Consider the following 20,444-nt stretch of genomic DNA (forward strand, 5'->3'; position numbering starts at 1 on the left):
AGGTATAAGCTGACATGCTTACATGTCCGTCTGCCTTTCAAGGACCAGGGCACCCCAGGTAAAAGCAGGCTGACCCAGGGAGCTGTTTTCCTCCTCCTTCATCCTTCACAACAGTCTTGTGAAGTGGGTGGCACTACCCCATCTTAAAATTGAAGGTACGGCTCTCAGAGATCTAGAATTTTACTCAAAATTATTCGTCGAGTAAAGGCAAAGACAGAGCTCAGACCTGATCATCTGATGACAACATCTAGAAGATTGAGTGGGGGGTAGTGACCACTATGCCCTTGTCCTGGATTCTGGAGCTGGATTACGTGTGCTTGAACGTCTGTGTAATTCGTTAACGTGTGATACTATAAACTTGTGCTAGTATTAACCTGAGTTAGCATTAGAGGAGTGTTCAATTTTCAACTGATAGATTTTTCTTCCCTATCAAACACTGCACAGCTGGTTAGGTCAGAAGTTAGTTATTTTCTGGAACATGCTGACTAAGAAAGGGGTTGACATTGAATGACAGAAGAACTGATCGAATGGGGCAGGATCTGCATTTGCATATGGACCTTGCGTCTGACCTGGATGTGTAGGCTGTTCTGTGGCATCCCCAATGCATAGAACGGGGATGCCTGCCTACCCACCGATCCGTCCCTCTCACGTGGAGATTTCCCTGTTGATTGGATGGTGGATCCTAACCAAGGCATTCTAGTTTGTTGCTTCTGGGGAGTCTCAAGTGAACCTGTAGAGAACTCTTCAGTTACCCAACAGGACCTTGTGCAGCTGCGTGTGGAAGTCAGGATAATTTCGGCATTTCTGAGAGCATTTTAATAGAGCACTGATTACAGATTGCAGGCACCTGGTGGTGTTTTTGTACTGAGGCTGAAGGGTGCAGTTCCAAAGACAAGAACTGGACTTGACAGATTCCTATTTTCCTCCCCTGTTGTTTCCAGGGCCTGGAATAAGTGCTGAGAAACCTTTATAAGAGCTGATCCAGACTCTTAGTGTGGTTAGCATTGTGCTTTCAGGAGACCCCCCAATCCAGAGCATTAATTCCCAGACTGGCAATAGACTTGTGCCTTTGCCCAGGGCATGTTCTCCTTCCAGTGGCTCAGAGCACTGAGACGGTAGGAGGGGCTCCTGTTAGTTGGGGTCAGCACAGAGCCCTGTGGCTTGGGACTTGGCCAAAACAATTCTGTGCTTCTTGGACTGTCTCAACCTGTTCCATTTGGGCAGGCCATCATTGCTTTTGGCCTCGACAGCCAAATGAGAAAACATAAACTGTGAAAATTCAGGGGAATAGAAGGTGATAGCCAAAAGTTGAGGTTTAGAAATCTATGGGCTAGGGATATTCTAGTCCAACACTTAATTCCATGCCAATTCATGAGAAAAAGGATGAATCTGAGAAGAGTCGCCACTGTAATAAATGATATTTTCTCTCTTTCCCTCTCCCTTCTGACATAACCACCTATTCTCACCTTCCACAAACTTGGGATCGCAGTTATGTGGAGAACATCGCGGTAAGGTGGAGAATAGTGGCTGGCCCTCATCTTGGCCTTGCTACTCTTTCGTTGTATGATTTGGGAAGTACCCTCTGGATTTCAGTTTTCTTATGATTTAAGGAAGAGAATTGGATGAGCTAGACAATCCCTAGATCACTTCCAGCTGTTACGTGTGTAAGCTTAAGAATGCTAACATACTAACTTGCACACATCTTTCAACTGAAGTATAAGCTGCTGGTGGGTAGGGCCCCCAAATTGGTCAGGCAATGGTTGTTGGTTGGCTCATTTGGAAGGTCTTGCTGAGATCCTACTCAGTAAAGTCAAGTGGATAGAATTCCTCTTGCCAAGCGTTTCAAATGTGGGGCACTGCTGTTAGGGAAGCAGCTAAGGTTGCTTGAAGCCTTGGCAGTGGAAGACAGAAGACACAGAAAGAGTATGGGGTAGGAGGTAACAAGGAGGGTCCCAGTTGTGCTTTTGAAATACCAGAGGGGGGTAATACAGCAAAGGAAGTGGAAAGAGGAGTTTTCCCTGAGAACCAGCAGAAACCTTTGAAATATGTGCCTTTCATTTTTAAGCCTTTTCCGGTTTGGAAAATAGCCTGCAAGTTCATAAAACTGCCTGGTGGCAGCCATCCAAGATCCTCCCAGGAGTTGACTCCTGTTATAAACAGCTGGTCTCCAAAGGAGGGTGGCAAACAGCTGTGATGAGGCTTTGGTGGGCATTGTCCTGTTTGTGGAGATAGAGCTTTATCACAGACTCTCTGCTAATGCATCCTGAACTCCCCAATTTTCATCTGTGGAATCAAAACAAGCTCTATTCTAACTAGATTACGTGATCCTCTCTGCCAGTTTCACAGCATGACCTGCACACCCAAGATGAGCAGATATCCAGAAAGAACGACTTCAAACTCCAGCCTGACCCGTTACCTTTGTAGTAGCTGGGCAGGGATGATAACAGTATCTTGTCCACCCGAAAGCAAGGCTGATCAGAGGCAAAACTGTGAAGCAGATGAATTTGTCTTGATTTACCTGGAATGTATTTCTATCTCATCTCTTCCTACCTTTTTCATTTCTTCAATAGGAGATAGAGAGAGCAAAGACTACAAGTATCACGCTTCCCAGGTTCACATCCTAGCTCTGCCCTTGAAAAGCTGCATGATCTAGAGTAACTTACTTAACTACTCTGAGCTTTAGTTTCCTCATCTATGAAATGGAATCTCACCCTCCTCTCGCCCACATAAAAATGTATTAATGAGGACTTTCAGATACCAAAGTCACACGTTTAAGTGTACACAACTCCTGTCGGAATTCGAGGTGCTGACGGGAAAAGCCTTTGGAGGCTGGGAGGGAATCTTTTTCAGCACCATTCAGGTTACACTGCACAGGCACAAAATCATGAACCTGGTTGTTGGGGAGACTGATTAAAGTTGAAATGACAGTCCTTGGCTTGATCCGTATGGGAAGAGTTTAATGACCTTATTGATAATCTCACTTGTGAAATTGAGCCATTGAAGGACAGAGTCCTTAGTCTTTTAAGTTGACAGTGTAAATATGTATAACAGGGCTTCTGGATGTATCACATTTCTTCTGCGCCCCTCATTGCTGTGAAGGACTTCATGTCAGAGTATAACACTGATAAAATGTCAATTACAGAAAACGAATTGAAACTCTCTCAAGAAATTATAAAGTGATGATATTCTCCAAATAAGGGATTCAAGTAGGAAATATTCTCAGAATTGATGATTCAGAGACTATTTTGAGAAGTTTTGCTCTGATTTTTAGATTTTTAGAAAATATATAAACTTGTTTCAGCTACTTTTCTGGGTTTTGTAGGTTTCATACACTTAAAATTGGAGGGTCTTTTTAAAGGTTTATTACCTTTTTAGTGTTATATTCCAGGTCTGTTCTAAAACAGAAATAGCTGAATCAAGAGAATTTAAAATTTACCTAAGATTTGAGTTAACAAATATCGATATAAAAGGCTTATTTTATGCTTACTGGAGGATTTGTTCATTGATTTGTTTGTTTTTAGTGGTTGATATGTTTGGTCTTTATTTTTTAATCCAAAACTTCTGTTGTAAACTTCTGTATACATCAAAAAGAGAAAACACCTGAACCACACTGTCTTCCACTTCCTTTCATGTGTGGGTTCAGTGTTTCCCCCGTTGTTTTATCTTCAGTGTAAGTAGAAGAAGCACACTAATTCAGCAATCAGTACAGAGCGTGGCACACAATTAAAATGTTTATTTTCATGTTGTCAATCTTCGTGTGGCTTGGTCCATATTTGGTTGGAATAGATTTGTCTATAATGAGTGTTGTTAATAAACAATGCTCTCAGGCCAACATATTGTCTTGTTCGTTTGCCAACTAGCTGTTGGGCACCACAATGACATGAGTACTCGAAAATTGGGAGATGCCAACAGTTGGAGCTCCTTTTGGTTCATTTTCCCTTATAACCCTTTGTTCTTTCTTTGATACGCTTAAACTCATTTTTAAGGCCTGCCTCACACTTTGGATCAATAATTCTGTCATAATCCAGTGAGTGCACCCCAGCCTGCCCTTCCCTTTGGTACTTTATTTCTCCCCATCACTGTCGAGTCGGTATATGGGTACTGTAGGACCAACTTAGCTGATCCTGGAAATTTAAACTTGTGAATGTGGAGGTTCTATTACAGAATAAATCCCTCAACAAATCCTCCAAATGGCGTATTCCCAGCAGCCTTTTTTTGTTCTTGGTAATGTTATTTTTTGGCTTTGTCATATCATCTGTTAAAGGTAGGAAGTGATCGACAAGGCGGCTAAAAAGTCCACCCACCACGTAAATAAACTTGTGTAAACACAGGTCTTGTGGTCTGGGTGCAGAGAAGGGTTTGTTCTTTGGATATTAAGCCTACAAGAAGAATGTGCTCACTGAACATATAAACAAGGAAAGAGGAGATGACAATAGTCTAGATTTATAATTAAAGCAGACATGAGTCACCGGCTTGGAGGATCCTGTGAACGTAATGTCTCATACAAGAGGAGGGTTAGTATATACACAGAAGAGAAAGCCAGCCAGGTCTTATGGTATTTGGTAGCCTGATGGTAAAAAAGAGCTTCTTTTCCTTCCTCAAGGAGCTAAGAGTCATGACCAGGGTTGCTGTGTGTGGTTGTGCTGCTTTTGTACTGCTCCAGGGGTTGTGTCCAAGCGAACAGGTGCAAGTGGACATCTGGCTGGCATTCTGCTCACCAGGTCGTGGGTCCCGGCACGGAGCTGCATTTGCTCAGAGGAAAGGTGACGTTTTCTTCTCACCAAAATCACTTCCAGACCTTGTGGTAATCATTCACAACATCTGCTCTCCTTTCTCACAGCTCTTTGAAGGTGGAAATGTATCCGCTTTCACCTTTGGGATTCCCGACACCATGCCTGGACTGGAGTTGAAAAGAGAGTAGGGCAGACTGATAATTGGATCTCAATAAAATAAATTTTGATATATCTTCCAGTTTGGGGAGAAAGAGTGTACCTCAAAAACACATTTTTTTAAGGAACACTGTAGTCAAGTTATAGTGGAATAAGAATACTGCCCTGCAGAATCTTAGACCTATTTTTCTTTGTTTCAAAACCCAGACATAATCATGTTAACATTTTGGCAGACTTTTTTCTAGAAATCTCTTTATGCGTATCAGTACACACATATACGTTTACATTCATGAGCTCATTTTCTGTCTTGTAACTTCCTTGTTTGCACTCTGTATTACGTCATTTTTTCAAGTTAGTATCTATAGATCTTTGCCATGATTTTGAAAGGTTATGTGATAGTCCATTGGGTTGAAGGGCTATACTGCATTTTAACAATGTAGATTGAATATTGATGGGTATTTAGGTTGTGTATAATGTTTTGCTCTTAAAAATGGATCTGAAGTAAGCATGCGTCATGTATAATACACACAACATTTCCTTTTTCTCTAGTAGTGGAGTTGCTGGTTCTGGAGGTTTCAGTTCAAATACTAATCTCCATAAGAGAGGAATTATAACTTCTTCATAATCCTGAGACCAATAGGGGTGGGTTAAAAATGCCATAGTTTACCATTCATAAATGCACATACCTAAAGATTCTAATTTACAAAAAGAGCAAGCTTTGGAAGATGCGTTCAGCAGCTGTCTTGATTGTATACTTGGGATCGCACGGAGGTGTTTTGTAAATCATGAAGTGCTGTACAAACCTCAGTGACTCATTACTAGAGCTTTACAGAGCATCTGCCATGTACTCTCAAAAAAGGTTTACGGAGTCTTTATTTTATAAATAATTCATTAAATACAGAGAAAAAACCAAAAACCCAGAGACAGTGGATCTGGACCTGGTTGTACAGTGGAATAGATCAAAGATATCATCAAGAAAACAAATCCCAGACCTTGCCCCCACAGGTCCCCTGAATCTGTGTGAACAAGACCTGGGCACCCCCAGTTGATGTTGATGTACACAGTCTTTGTTTGGAATTCCCCCTTTAATATATTTTTTGGTCTATCTCCAAATATTTTTCTAGCAGAATAGAGAATATTTTTAGCTTTTATACCTATACTTAAAATTTTTATTTTTCCTGTTTGTAAGTTTCTGGCTCTTTCTAGGATATTTTTAGCAGATTTGCTGTATGACATTGACTTAGTCTCAGTCTTTGTAAGTCTTGTGAAATCTTAAGTGTGGGTTCTTGGTCTGCCATCCCCTTCTGGTTTTATACCATTGGCAAGCCCCTTCCTTAGCCCTTGTTGTTTCTACCAGAAAGAATGATGAACTCATAGTGATTGCAGTTTTCAACTTTGAATGGTATCACCAGATTAAAGTTATCTGTCTAGTCTAGTGGCATATCTGGCTCCCCTTTTAGATTCTATTTATAAGAACTTTTAGTTGAGAGTAATAGTTGAAGTACATGGAAAAATTGGCTGGTAGGTTGAAACTTTCGTCTAATTAATTTATCCTCATGCTTACATGCTATGGATAGACTAGAGTTTTCATCTTGAGAACTGTCTTATCCAAGAGTAAAGTTGTCTAAGAAGAAGTAGAATTGCATATTTATAATAATCAGTAACCCTTGCGTAAATTTTTATAAAGTAGCTAAATTGACCTCATATTATCTCATTGGTCTTAATTTATGAAACAAGAAAAAATAAAATTGATTTTTATTGCCTAACAAGTTGCATATTTTCTGGCTACTAAGTGAAGTTTTTGGATTTTGGAGTACAGTTAACATTTTTAGATTATCTCGAAGTTTAATGACTGTGTAATAACATCTGACTTGTAACCTTTAGTACTTAAATACGGTGGAGTTTAAGGGAAGCAATTTAACATTTCTCTACTTTGGCCTCAATATTTATAACATTCCCCAGTTCCTTGTCAAGGTAATTGTGTTTCTCTTTCAGGACATGAGGCATGGAGTAGAAACAGTTGAATACAGGTATACTTGAATCATATTTATCCTTTAGAGTATTACCTTGGACAGTATAGAGGGACAATGGTAGCAAGATGGGAGTGGTACTAGAACCCTTTTAGGAGGCATCCAAATCTTTCAAACCAGGGACGATGGGGATCCGAATTAAGGGAGAGGATGTGAGGGTGAAGAGAATCTGGTGGTGCCCAGAAATATTAAATTGGATCTACAGAACTTGGTCATTGGTTAGTTGTTATGGGGACTTGGAGGGTTGGAGAGACAAGACTGAGTCTAAATTAACTCTTAGTGGAAATGCTCAGTTGCCAGCTAGACACATGGATTTAAAACCAGGAAGGCAATGGGATCTGTCATCCAATTAAAGGCGGGAGTCAAGTTGCATTTGTAGAATTTCGGAAACAAAGTGGCAATGTAGAGAAGTCCTATCTTAGAGAATAACCTTATTTCTAGGTTATTTGAGGTCACCTCACTAGAGTTCCCATGCACTAGTAGAGACCAGCTGATTCTCCCCAAAAGTGTTCTGGGATGATATCCTGTTTGCTGTTAACTTGCAGAATTCTGGAACTTGATATCGGCTGGTTTTGAGTGCATCTACCTCAGGGTTGAGTCATAGTAACTAGTTTAAGAGGGTGACGTCTAAAACCAGGCATTCTGGTTACTTGTTGGCAATGGGAATATAATCGTCATCCAGTCCAGATTACTTGTGTTGGCATAGCCAGTGCTATTCCACGATCAGAAGATTGCATGTGAAGCGTGGCAAGTGAATGAGGTTAGAGAATTTGTTATCTAATAATATTAAGCGAAATAAATGGCGCCTCTGTTTCACCAGAGGCCGCGCTTACCTCTCAGGTGAGAAATATTTAAGCCCGGTCAGCCCCACCACCTTAGACCCACCTGCAGGATGATGAGTGCACCACCACAGGTCATCTGCGGTTTTAATGAGTTCCTACCACTCCTCCTTGTCTCTTGACCACAGAGGACACGTGTCAGTTCAAGTACCGGAAATGGAAAATGTTAGTGTTGGAATGCAAAAACATCTTACCTCTCTACCCCTTAACTTATGTACTTCATCTGCCTCCTCCGTGAGGTCCTTGGAGTTTACAACTCCTCCTGGAGAGGAGGATAGTAGGTGCAGGGCCATCTCACTACCATAACAGTGTGCTGACAAAAGTGGTTATGGGTTAGATGGCTTAAAGGGAGAAGAAGATAGATGAAAAAGCTTGAGGGAGAGGAAAGCTAAATGTGATTAGTTTCCAAAACTACCACGTAAGGCAGCCAGCTGCTTTGACTTGCAAATCATATTGTAGGTTGGTTTCTTGGATGGGAAAACTTTGTAATTATAGCCTTTAGAAGCTGTGGACCAGGAAGAAAGAAAACGTCCATGGGTTGTAGGGGAGGAAAAATAATTTTCCCTTTACTCTTCTGAGTTCTTAGCTGAGACCCCTGTAATAAAAGACAGATTAACAAGAGAAAACCAATCAGAAGTTTATTAACATGTATACCTTGTGTATACATGGGAGATACCCTGGGAAAAATGAATAATTCCCAAGGTGGCTTAGAATTCAGGATTAAATACCATCTTATTAGGGAAGGGGGACGGGGTGTAGACCTCTTAGGGGAGAGAAAAAGATTTTTAGAGAAGATGAATGGGCCCTTACAAGACTAGATGGGAGGTGTGACAGTTTGTGACAGAGTGTGTCTGAGTGCGGTGTCGACTTCTAGTCTACTGTCCTGTGGCAAGAATCAGTCTTTGGTGGATGAAACTCCTGGAGAGGGATTTATAACAACTGAGTTCCTTTTGGAGGATCTGTCTTTAGACAGATAAAGGGAATTCAGAGAAAGCCTGTCCCTACATTTGCTGTTTTTCAGATACCTTTGGCTCAAAACCATCAATATATTAAAGCAGAATATTTCAGGGCGGCATGTCCTGCTCCCCTTCAGGGTGATGTAGGTTGGAGTAACTGTGGTCAGTGGTGTACCACCGCTGTGCATTCATCTTGTTTTCCTTACAAAGAGGTACAGCTGTGGGCTGGACATTGATTTACCAGTAGGAAGATCTAAGACCTGAGAAATCTGCTTGGTTGAATGGAGAGAAAAAGTCCTGTACATTCTCTTCCTGTATTCTCTCCTGAGAATACACTCCTTTCCATCCCCACAGTTCCTCCTTAGTTAGGCTGTCAGCTTTTCACTTAGGTGTCAGGATGGCTGCAGTTAGAGAGTTGTTTAAACTACAGATCCCAAGATTCTTATTTGGTGGGGGTAAAGGAGGGGCCCAGGGGTCTGCATTTTTGAAAAGCTCTCCTTGCCGAGTTCAGATGTGCAGTCAGGTTTGGGAGACACTCATAGATTATTTCCATGAAGCTACATTATCACCCCTTTTACGTTCTGATTCTTTCTCTTCTAATCCACTGTCCGTTCCCATTTCCAGGTGGCATCAAAAACATACATGCGTGCTCCCAGGCTTGTTAGTATCCTTGGCCTGGACAAAAACTTTAGACAATTTCCCATAAACATGAGCCTGATTGGGCTTCCGGAGGGGAAGCAGGGGACACGGGTTCGTGCCCTGGTCCGGGAAGATCCCACATGGCGCAGTGGTTGAGAGTCCACCTGCCGATGCAGGGGACACGGGTTCGTGCCCCGGTCCGGGAAGATACCACATGCCGCGGAGCGGCTAGGCCCGTGAGCCATGGCTGCTGAGCCTGCGCGTCTGGAGCCTGTGCTCCGCAACGGGAGAGGCCACAACAGTGAGAGGCCCGCGTACCGCAAAAAACAACAACAACAACAAAAATGAGCCTGATAGTCTCTTGCGAGTGAGTTTCCTGAGGGTGAAACCTATAAATAGCTCATCCTGATAACACTTTATACAGAGCCCTCCATATGTTGGACTGTTTATCCATATTTAGAGGGTTTCATACCCATGAGTGAGAAAAGCAAAGCTTTGGTAAATAAAATCGAGTTTCTCTTTTACAAATACCTTCTGTTATGGATGGCTCCATTTACTCAGTTTCTGCAAGTTCAGAGGGTCTTTTATTTTTCATATCTTAGTAGGAGAGTTAATAAAAATTTTCCACTTTAAGCATTCATTATGATTCAGGCACCAGAATAAGTGATTTGCATGCATTGTTTCATCTAATTCTTTCAATGCTTCCATGAATTAGGTGAAGCTCTCTCCATGTTGCAGTGAGTAAACTGAGGGTCTGAATTTTAAGAGATTTACCCACATACAGGTCTTCAGTTTGGGAAATAAGATTTGAACCCAAGTTTGTCTGATTGTCTGATAAGATTTGAACCCAAGTTTGTGTGATTCCAAACTTGTGGTCAGTGAAGTTACTGACCAACAAAAAAACCAACAAAAGGCCATTTCCATTTCTTACCAGTTTTTCAAAAGAAGAGCAAGATTTCCTGAAAATTTAGTAGCACATGCATGTTGTTCCTTTTCTTTTTTTTTCTCTGACAGATTTTGCATAATACAATGATAGCTCTCTATTTCTTTTAACCACAAGTTTTGAAAAATGTGAATCTGATTTGGAAAAGCAAAAGCCTTGTCACAGTTGGGAAGGCGCTGGTTAGAGAATGCCTGATGAGTTTGGGAAGATGACTTTCTTTCTACATTGTTTTTATCGGACGTTTGAAGCCACCGTGCTACCACTGGCTTTCTCTTTCATGTGTCCCCAAATGCTGAGAGGTGAGAGGCCTTGGAGCTAGAAAAGAACTAGTTTCTCTCTTTTTTTTAAAAAAAAGTCCCTGTAAATTATAACACCCTGCATAGCAAAGTCATGGGGTAAATCGCAGTGGGGGAAATTCTGTTTGCTAACTTCTAGGAAATCACAGGGTGTCAGTTAGAGGTCAGCACTTTGAGAAACTCCGTCATCATTTTGTACTCAGCTAGTATGAAGAACCTGATGGCAATGATAAAATGGCATGATCTGAGCACATAGATCTGGGCATAGATCTATAATGTATAGATAGAGGTATAGATAGATAATAAACACCAACACTATTTATTCTTTATTCTTGCTGCCACTAAGAAAACCTACTACAGAACTGAAACCACGAGAAATTTCTTTAACCAGGGGAAGGTTCTTTTTTAATATATCGCTTTCCTACCATGAGGTTACAGGTGTGGGACCAGTTACAGGTGGACAGCTGTGTGGGCAGCATTTGTGAATCTTGCATTGGGAAGGATGTTTCATGGTCTTGCATCATAAATAATCTGGATGTAAGGGAAACCTTTGATGTAGTCAGTAGTCAACTCCTTTTAGAGCAGGGAGCATATCTTAGTTATTTCTTATATCTCTATACTGAGCACTGAGGTGGCACGTAATAGGTGTTTGTTTACCAACTGGCTTGATTTTACAGTAGGTTGACCAGCTCTTTGAGCTACTGTTACCATATATAGCTGTGCTGTTGATCCCTCTGCAGGATCTCTGAATGCTCTGTACAGCCTGCATGACCAACCCATTGGCCTTCTCTGCACCTTTAGTTCTGATTTGTTATTTGCTTGAGCAAATGTTGGTTACTGCTTAAGACATAGACTCTGACTAGGATGTTGGAATAGAAAACATTTACTCATTTACTCAAGTTGCAGCTGAGTTTTTGGATGATAGAGGGTTAAAATTCAGATTGACCTTGAATATAATAGACACAAATAAGCAGAATCAAGACCTTTAGGGAAGTACAACTTTGGAAAACTAAATATAACATGGGGTCTGTGTATATGTAAATTTGAAGGGTGGGGGGGGGCTCTTTGGGAGTCAGCAACACGATGCTTTATTTTCTTAATTATTGGGCACACAATGCCAGTTAACCACAGGAGCATAACATGTGGGAACTGCTGGGTAACATTTCCAAAATACTTGGCATTAGTCAGACATTTTTTTAGAATTCTGTGTCCACTTTGGCTGAAGGAAACTGTGGAGAATTTGGCGAGGGTCCAGAGCGTGGCAATGAGAGGCAGAGGAGCAATGGAAAATAGGACCCGTTGAAAGAGGCTAATAAATAAGGATTAATTACTTAGCCTGATCGAGAGCAGCTGAAGGGTGATTAAATTAATGGGCTTCTGTTGCATATATAGTTATTACGTGGTAGATGATATAATTATTTCTGCTATGAATAGAATTAGGGAAATGGGTTTACATTAGAGTTAAAGGAGATTTTGAATTTGCATAAAGAACTCTTGACTTTAAAGATTTTTAGACAGTGGAAAGATCTCAGCTGGAAATGTGAAATCATGGTCCTTACAGGATGGGAATGGGGTGGGTGCCACTTGCCTGTTAGAGTCAGGTGCAGCTGGGGTAGAGAGTGACACACTTTCTAGATCTCATTTTGTGCTGCTCATCTCACATTGCGTTTGTCATTTTCAGCGAGTAAATCTGTATTCCTTTTTTGTTTGAGTTTTTTCACAGTTATTACAAATGTAAAGGCCTTTTAATGATTCTATGATGCATTTCAAGCGAGAGGTTAAACCACAAATTGAAAATTACTTCATGTGTGAATCAACTTGTTGCTTATTCTTTTTTTTTATTTTAGTTGATTTACAGTGTTCTAGGTGTACAGCAAAGTGATCCAGTTATGCATATATATGTATTTTCCATTATAGGGTCTTACAAGATATTGGATATAGTTCCCTGTGCTATAGAGTAGGTCCTTGTTGTTTATCTAATTTTATATATAGTAGTGTGTTTCTGTTAATCCCAGATTTCCAATTTATCCCTCCCTACCCTTTCCCCTTTGGTAACCATAAGTTTGTTTTCTATGTCTATGATTCTGTTTATGTTTTATAAAGAAGTTCATTTATATCATTTATTTAGATTCCACATATGTGATATCATATGATATTTGTCCTTCTCTGACTTACTTCACATAGTATGATAATCTCTAGGTCCGTCCATATTGCTGCAAATGGCATTATTTCATTGTCTTTTATGGCTGAGTAGTATTCCATTATGTGTGTACACCACATCTTCTTTATCCATTCATCTACGGACAGACGTTTACATTGCTTCCATGTCTTGACTATTGTAAATAGTATTACTGTGAACGTTGGGGTGCATGTATCTTTTTGAAATAGAGTTTTCATCTTTTCTGGCTGTTTGCCCAGGAGTGGGATTGCTGGTTCGTATCTGCTGCTCATTCTTATACGAGCCCTTGTAATACTGCCAATTCCAGCTTGCCTTTTCTTTTTCTTTAGAAAACTCACTGCGTGCCCTGCTTGCTTGGTCAACAATGAGTGCCAAGTCTGCCATCAGCAAGGAAATTTTTGCACCTCTTGATGAAAGGATGCTGGGAGCTGTCCAAGTCAAGAGGAGGACAAAGAAAAAGATTCCTTTCTTGGCAACAGGAGGTCAAGGCGAATATTTAACTTACATCTGCCTGTCAGGTAATGAAAATCAGATATGAATATCATTAAAACAACTTCTGTTTTAAAGCAGTTAGTTCTAAGGTGTCCAGGAGGGTTATAGCCCAAGGTTTGGATACACCTGCCTTTCCATTCCTTTCCTGTTTCTCTGTTACCTTCTTTGATCTTTATTTGCTCCTGGCACCTTGGCTTTTGATGTTGCCTAGTACGGAAAGGTAATGAAGTGCAATTTTAATGTCCTTTCAGTTTCATTAAGAGCATCTGTAAAGGGTTTGGCAAACACTTCTGTTTGTCCATACTTTTCCTTCACTAGGGCCTTGACAGAAAGTGGGCTATCCTCTGAGATTTTTTGTTTTAGAACACTTCCTGGTATTTGCATAATTATTACTACCAGCAGCCTGAGTTTCATTGACTTTTCTTTTTCTTAAGAGTTGCCAATAATCAGTAATAGTTGGTCTCAAGATAAATATCGACACTGTATGGAGTGTGAGAAAGTAGACTCAGCTCATAAATCACAGCTTTGCCTGACAGCTGTTCCTTGTCAGGAAGAGACATCTGTTCTATTAAGCTTAGAATTTTGTGGGATTACTTTTTTTCTCTTTCCGTTTGTGATTGTAGGATATCTGTGGGACTTACTGTGAATTCATACCAAGTGTTTTGAGATGAAATTTGGATAAGTTTTCCCTGGAACTGTGGGTGATGCTAATCTGAGCACCTGGAGCGTTTGTAATATTTCTGATATTTCTTGTAACTGGGCAATGGAGGAATTAGGCTTACCTTAATTCATCTTTTTTCCAATTTTCTTCAGTTGTGGCTTGGGAATAAAACTTTATTTTTAGACCCATTTTTAGCTTTTTTTTTTTTTAAATTAAGCCTCAGATCATTTGTTTATCAGAATTTATTTCAAGGTGGAAATAGCTTTTTTTCCAGAAAGAACATGTAGAGATAATAATAGGACTGTATCTTAGTTTAAAATAAAATGGAAATATAACCCTTTGGTAAGAATGCCTTTTCAATGGTTAGAATGAGAATTGACCTTGAAATATTGGTCTTTCTTTAATCCCAAGTAACAATTAGGTTAATAAGATTTGGTGACTGTTGGAAGACATTTGCATTCCTTTAGTGTGCTGAGCAGTGCTTGCCATATAATAGGGGCTCAGTTAATAACTAAAGAAGTAGCCTTTCCTAATACCTTCCTAGTATTTTGTTAATGAGATTCAGGTCTTAAAAATATTTCCACATCTTTAAATTTGAATTCTAGAGTTTTCGCTTATACCAATAATGAATAGAATGCATTAAAAGAAATTTTGTTTTGCATTTGGGCTGAGCTGAACATGGGATGAGCAGGGACACATAATATTCTAATTAACCTCCATTCTCTCAATGTTTCATTGAGATTTCTTGAAGACAGGCAGTTGCAGAAAAGGTGGATGAAGAAAAGGGCCGTTTTGTTTGCCTTTTAGGCACGTGTTATTGTCAGCCTCTTTCTGATCATGAGGTCTGCAAGAGTGATATGGGGCCTCTAATTCCCTCTCCCGGTGAAAGAGCATGACCATTTCCCCTGCCATAGGAGATAATGACCGGGGACTTACTGGAAAACTGCATTTCCTTTACAAATCACCAAGACCTTCAGGTTTAAAGCCTGCGACTATGAGAATTACTTTTCTGTTGCATTCTAATGGAGGACAGTCTTGAGTTCTGAAAGCCTTCATCCTTTTCATGGATTTGAATTTTGAGAGGATAGGTTGACAAAGCAGATCTGACATTTAAGCAGCTGATTTAATGGAAACTGGGGCAGGAGAAGGCCAGGCAACTTTGACACCCACAGCGTTTTTGCAGTTTGATTTTTCTTGTAATCGAGAAAGAAGCAGCCACCTTTATTTTCGAACTCATGAAAAGCATAGAGGGCTATCAGTACATCTTTGATAAGGTGTTGCTTTAATTAACAAGTAATCAATTAATTACGTACATATTTATTAAGTACTTTTTATGTGCTGAGCACTCTTGGTGCTGGGGGTTCAGTTAGGAGAAAAACTCATGAGGCTTACCTTGTTTGTTGGGGAAGGAGCAGTAGACATTAATATTTTATTCACTAAAATAAACATAATTATTAACTGTGAAAAGGTTAAAGAGGAAAAATATAGTGATGTGAAAGCATGTGTGAGGAGGATTTGACCTGGTTGGGAGAACCCAGAGCTGCAAGAAAAGTAGGGCCTCACTGGTTCTGAAAAGAAATGGTGTGGGTGCAGGGAGCATTCCAGGCAGAGGAAGGGCGGCTTCTTTGAAAGATGAACTGGATTCTGAGTTCCTCCTTGTCTCCTGTTTAGTCCTGTTTAGTCTTTGTAGCTCAACTCACATAGGAGGCTGTGAAGTGAAAGCAGAGCCCTGGAATGACAGCTGTTCCTTCCTGCTATCAGTGTGAACCTCCTGTGCTTTCTGGGAGTCCGAGCCCTTCAACTCTTGTGGTTTGGATGATGAAAACCAGCTCTCCATTTTGAATAGGCAAAATTTGTCCAAATTAGGGCAGTGTCTGCAAATAATTTTTAACCACTTTTCAAACAGCATAGTTATATTCTTTTTTTAAAGAGAAGAGTATCAAAACTTTAAAAGTTTGCCAACATATGCATGTAAGCATGGGTGTTTTATATATCCAGTGTCTTTTAGTAATGATTCTTTGTGTGAATTTTTTTCCACCAGTATTTGGCAGAGTTTATAATCTGAGAGGGAGAGGCCTGTGATCATGAGACTTAGTATTTTCAGAGCGGGTTGTATATCCTCTAGGGGAATCCAAAATGGTGCTGGAGCAAAGGAAATAAGATCTTTCTTGAGTTACTTAGCTATAATTGTGTAAGGAGAGAAATAACCTCTCCAATTCATCCATGGAGCTTTGGGATGGAATTTGATTGTTTCTCATTGGACTTCCTGGCTGGCTTCTTGAATGGTATGCAGATACTTACATACTGAGAGGCCTCTGTGATTAACATTCTTAAAGCATTGGTTTCCAGTTTCTCTTTTCAGCAATGGCTAAAATTAAAAAGGCTGACAATACCAAGTGTTGACAGGCATGTGGAGCAATTTGAGCTCTCCTACTTTGCTGGTGGGAATGTAAAAATGATAGAATTGCTTTGGTAAACAATTTGACAGTTGTTTATAAAGTCAAACTTGCATTTATATGACTCAACAAGTCTGTTCCTAGGCATTTACCCAAGAGAAATAAAAACATATGTCCACATAAAGACATGTACATAGAGGTTCATAACAGTTTTATTTATAATAACCAAAAATCAGAACTCAGATGTCCATCTATATGTGAGTGAATAAAATTATTTTTATAACTATGCAGTGGAATGCTACCTGGAAATTAAATGAACTACCAATACATGCAGCAACATGGATGAATCTCAAAAGCCTTGTGTTATGTGTGAAAAAAAATGGAAAAGATGACATGATGTATGATTCTATTTATATGAAATTCTAGAATGGACAGAACTTAAGCTATAGTGACAGAAAGCCCATTGGTGGTTGTCAGGGGGTGGAGTCGGTGATTGATTGCAAAGGAGGGAGGGGATTTCTTGCAATGGTGTAAGGGTTCTATATGTTGATTGTGGTGGTGCTTACTTGGGTGTATCACAAGTAACCACCAACTCATCAAACTACACACTTAAAATGGGTGCATTTTATTATATGTAAATATATCTTGGTAAAATTGATTCTAAAAAATGTCTTACAGAGTCACTTGTGGGATGATCATAAGAATTAATTAACCTTCTTATCTTAGTCTGCTCCGTAAGATGGACAGAGGCTAGCCCTCTCCCTTAAAGGTATGAGAAGTTATCCTAGATGGCCTTTTGAGTCCTCAGACAGAAGCAGCTGTGTATCATGTAAACCTGTGCTTCCATCTCTCTGATCTGTGTCTCGATAGTTCCTTATAGCACCTGGCACATTGCTGAGTATAGACACAATAGATACTTAAATGGAAGATGCTATGTAAATGGATAGCTTACTAAATATCTGATGATAGTATGGACTTTATTTATAACTTAGAGCTGTTAACTCATTCAAACTGTAAAGCAAGCTCTGCCTACAACTATTTCTATAATCAGTTGCCCCCTCCATGAAATTTGGGTCTATAATACTACACTAGACACTGTCTGTGGAGAGTGTTTCTCTCTAAATAAGTGCACTTCTTACCTATCAAAAAAAAATACTACAGTAGAAGCATGCTAAGAAGTTAATATCAATTTGCTATTAGAGGCCAGTTACCTACTGAACATTCCATAATTTCCTGTTTAAAATCTATTTTCCTGATCCTGTTTTAATTCAGTATGCATGATGTATGATGCTACCCTTCGTATACGTAAATGGATAAAAATCTTTCATTGGCTGCTCCCCATAGAAGGAGCATGAAGAAACTTCCGTTTTTGTAATTAATACATTCTCTTACATAAACTTTAATTTTTGTGATTAAAACATTCTCTGTTCTTAAAACAGAGTATCTTAATCTTTTCAGAATGATTTTAGATTTGTAGAGAGCAAAATTTTATTATTAAAAAAAAAAGTTCTGGGCTTCCCTGGTGGTGCAGTGGTTGAGAGTCTGCCTGCCGATGCAGGGGACACGGGTTTGTGCCCCGGTCCGGGAAGATCCCACATGCCGCGGAGCGGCTGGGCCCGTGAGCCATGGCCGCTGAGCCTGCGCATCCGGAGCCTGTACTCCGCAACGGGAGAGGCCACAACAGTGAGAGGCCCCTGTACCGCAAAAAAAAAAAAAAAAAGTTCTGAGTGATCTTTGATGAAACCATTTATGTAAATGGATCCCCATGGAAAGGTAATGATGGGGATTAGGAGGCGAGGACTTGGCAGTACTGTTCTTTATCTCCGTAGTTGCCAGTCCTGGGTGTTCCTTAGAATAACCTCTAGAATTTTATGGATGGCCTGGTTCCACCTAGGCCCTACTAATGCAGCACTAGGGGTAGTGGGGAAACTTACCTGTATCTTGAAAGTGTCATGCATGAGATACTGAAGCTAAGGTTGAGAAGTTTCACCATCTTGGGGAGTTACGCTCTGCGTTGTCTAATTGTTGTACTTGACATAATGATATATTTATGGTGCTCAATTCTATCAAAAGAATACATCTTAGTCCTTTTCTTTTTGACTAGCCATGGTCAAAGCTCTGAATTTTTCTGGGCTTCAATTCAGTTGACAAGTTCAAAGCTTCTTTTAGGCCCTGAGGTTCTAGGATTCTGAACCCCCTTGGAAATTTTGTAGCAAATTTCATTCTTGTTTCATACATAATCATATAGGGAGAAATTCAGGTTGTTAATAATCCGAATGGACATTCAAACCAATTATGAGGGTTTGAGGACATCTTTTATAGGTTGCTATTGGATTAGGGTAACCAAAGTCAATTGTCAGAGATCTGGCATAAGAAATTCTTTTTATCTACTTTCTAAAGTCAGACAGGATCTCATCACAAGGTCTATAAATATTAGAAGAGAGAGAAGGAAAAAATACAAGACAGATGAAATTTGACCTTGATAGAAATGGTTTATTCAGGAGTGGTGAGCTGACTTTCTAAGAGATTTTATCCAGGAAAAATGAAGAAATCCACAGTGAACTCAGAGATGGACAAAGGTATTAGTAGTGAAAGAAGAAACACAAAACAACTGTAATAATGATATATATGTTATTATACTTTATTATAGAAGTAGTAAATATTGAAAATACCAATCTTTCAGATATTATGTAGAAGAAAATAAAAATCATCCTGTGTATGTTTTATTATTTGTTTTAATTCCAGTTAATCCTCACAACATCCCTATCCCTATCCCAATTGGGTGGTATATTCTTTTCCCAGATAAAGGCACCAGTGTTCATCAGAGAGGTCGTGATGTCCCAGGGTCACCACTGTTGAAGTAACAGAAGTCCACCCAGTCCTTGTGACCCCATTGGCCATGCTTGTAGTGCCACAGCACCTCATTTTTTCTGACATAGGTCAGGAGGGCTTGTGGTGTAGAGTGAGCCATATTTTAAGGAACAGGTTTCTCCCTGACTCCTCAAAATTCATAAAGACGTTGAACAGTTTTGACCTGTACTGTGTCTTCTATCTCATTTCTGAGGTTATTGAGTAATAGACTCTCCTCCATTTGGAATATACATCAGGGTAAGCTTTTTTTTTTTTGCGGTATGTGGGCCTCTCACTGTTGTGGCCTCTCCCGTTGCGGAGCACAGGCTCCAGACGCACAGGCTCAGCGGCCATGGCTCACGAGCCCAGCCGTCCCACGGCATGTGGGATCTTCCCGGACCGGGGCTCGAACCCGTGTGCCTTGAATCCGCAGGCGGACTCTCAACCCCTGCGCCACCAGGGAAGCCCAGGGTAAGCTTTTTATCTCTTTATCATAGAGATTTGGTATGTAAATCCAGCCCTAAAACTTTAAGTAGCTCTAGAAGGCAGTGCAGTCAAAAACAAAGTTATTTCCAGTGCCATGATTATATGATTCTTTGTACATCCTTTTTTATTTTAGAAAAATATAATATCTTCTATTATATTTTACATTGAGAATTTGGCCCTTTTGTGACACGTGCATAGACACATTGGATTAAAACATTTGCAATGATATCCTTGGTTACATGAAGTTAAAAGTAGAGAGGGTTTTCTTCTGCACTGTTTTCTGGTTCAGCGGTTGTTGCCACCAGGTGTCACTTGTAAATGACCTTCAGTGTAGCACCTGCCATGAACCCATCACATGCTTCAGTGCTCAATAAGGTTAGAGAAGCACCAGTCCCCCTATGAATTAGGAGTAGTAATAATACTAATAGTAGTAATAGTATTTATTGAGTTCTTATATTGGGCGTGGTTTTATGCCCTTTACATATATTAACTCATTTAATCCTTATGACAATGAGGTAGATAACAGTACCATCCTCATTTTGTAGATGAGGAAACTGAGCATATGGAATTCAGTTGGCTGGCTGGTCCAAGGTCATCGGTTTGTGAGATACAGAACAGAGATTTAAACCCAGGTGCTTTGATTCTAGGCCTGTATTGCCTTAGACACTGTGCTTCTCTGTTTGTCTGTCTCTTAGGCATAAGAGTTATATGAGAGAGGACTTCCCAAACCAAGCATCTTTTCTCACACTCCCTCGTACATCTTTAGAGATAATCATGTTTCGCGATTA

The 20,444-nt window shown here is 40.1% G+C and overlaps 1 protein-coding gene across 1 annotated transcript in view; it reads left to right on the forward strand.

Annotated features, from left to right (window-relative positions):
* STXBP6 (syntaxin binding protein 6) overlaps nt 1-20,444 on the forward strand; it is a 275,447-nt gene that overhangs the window by 58,654 nt on the left and 196,349 nt on the right. Inside the window, exon 2 of the mRNA XM_073800597.1 lies at nt 13,101-13,289. Coding sequence (XP_073656698.1) covers nt 13,136-13,289 — 154 coding nt within the window. The 5' untranslated portion in view covers nt 13,101-13,135. The remainder of the gene's footprint in view (nt 1-13,100; nt 13,290-20,444) is intronic.

Source organism: Tursiops truncatus, chromosome 2, assembly GCF_011762595.2.
Source record: "Tursiops truncatus isolate mTurTru1 chromosome 2, mTurTru1.mat.Y, whole genome shotgun sequence".
Classification (NCBI taxonomy): domain Eukaryota; kingdom Metazoa; phylum Chordata; class Mammalia; order Artiodactyla; family Delphinidae; genus Tursiops; species Tursiops truncatus.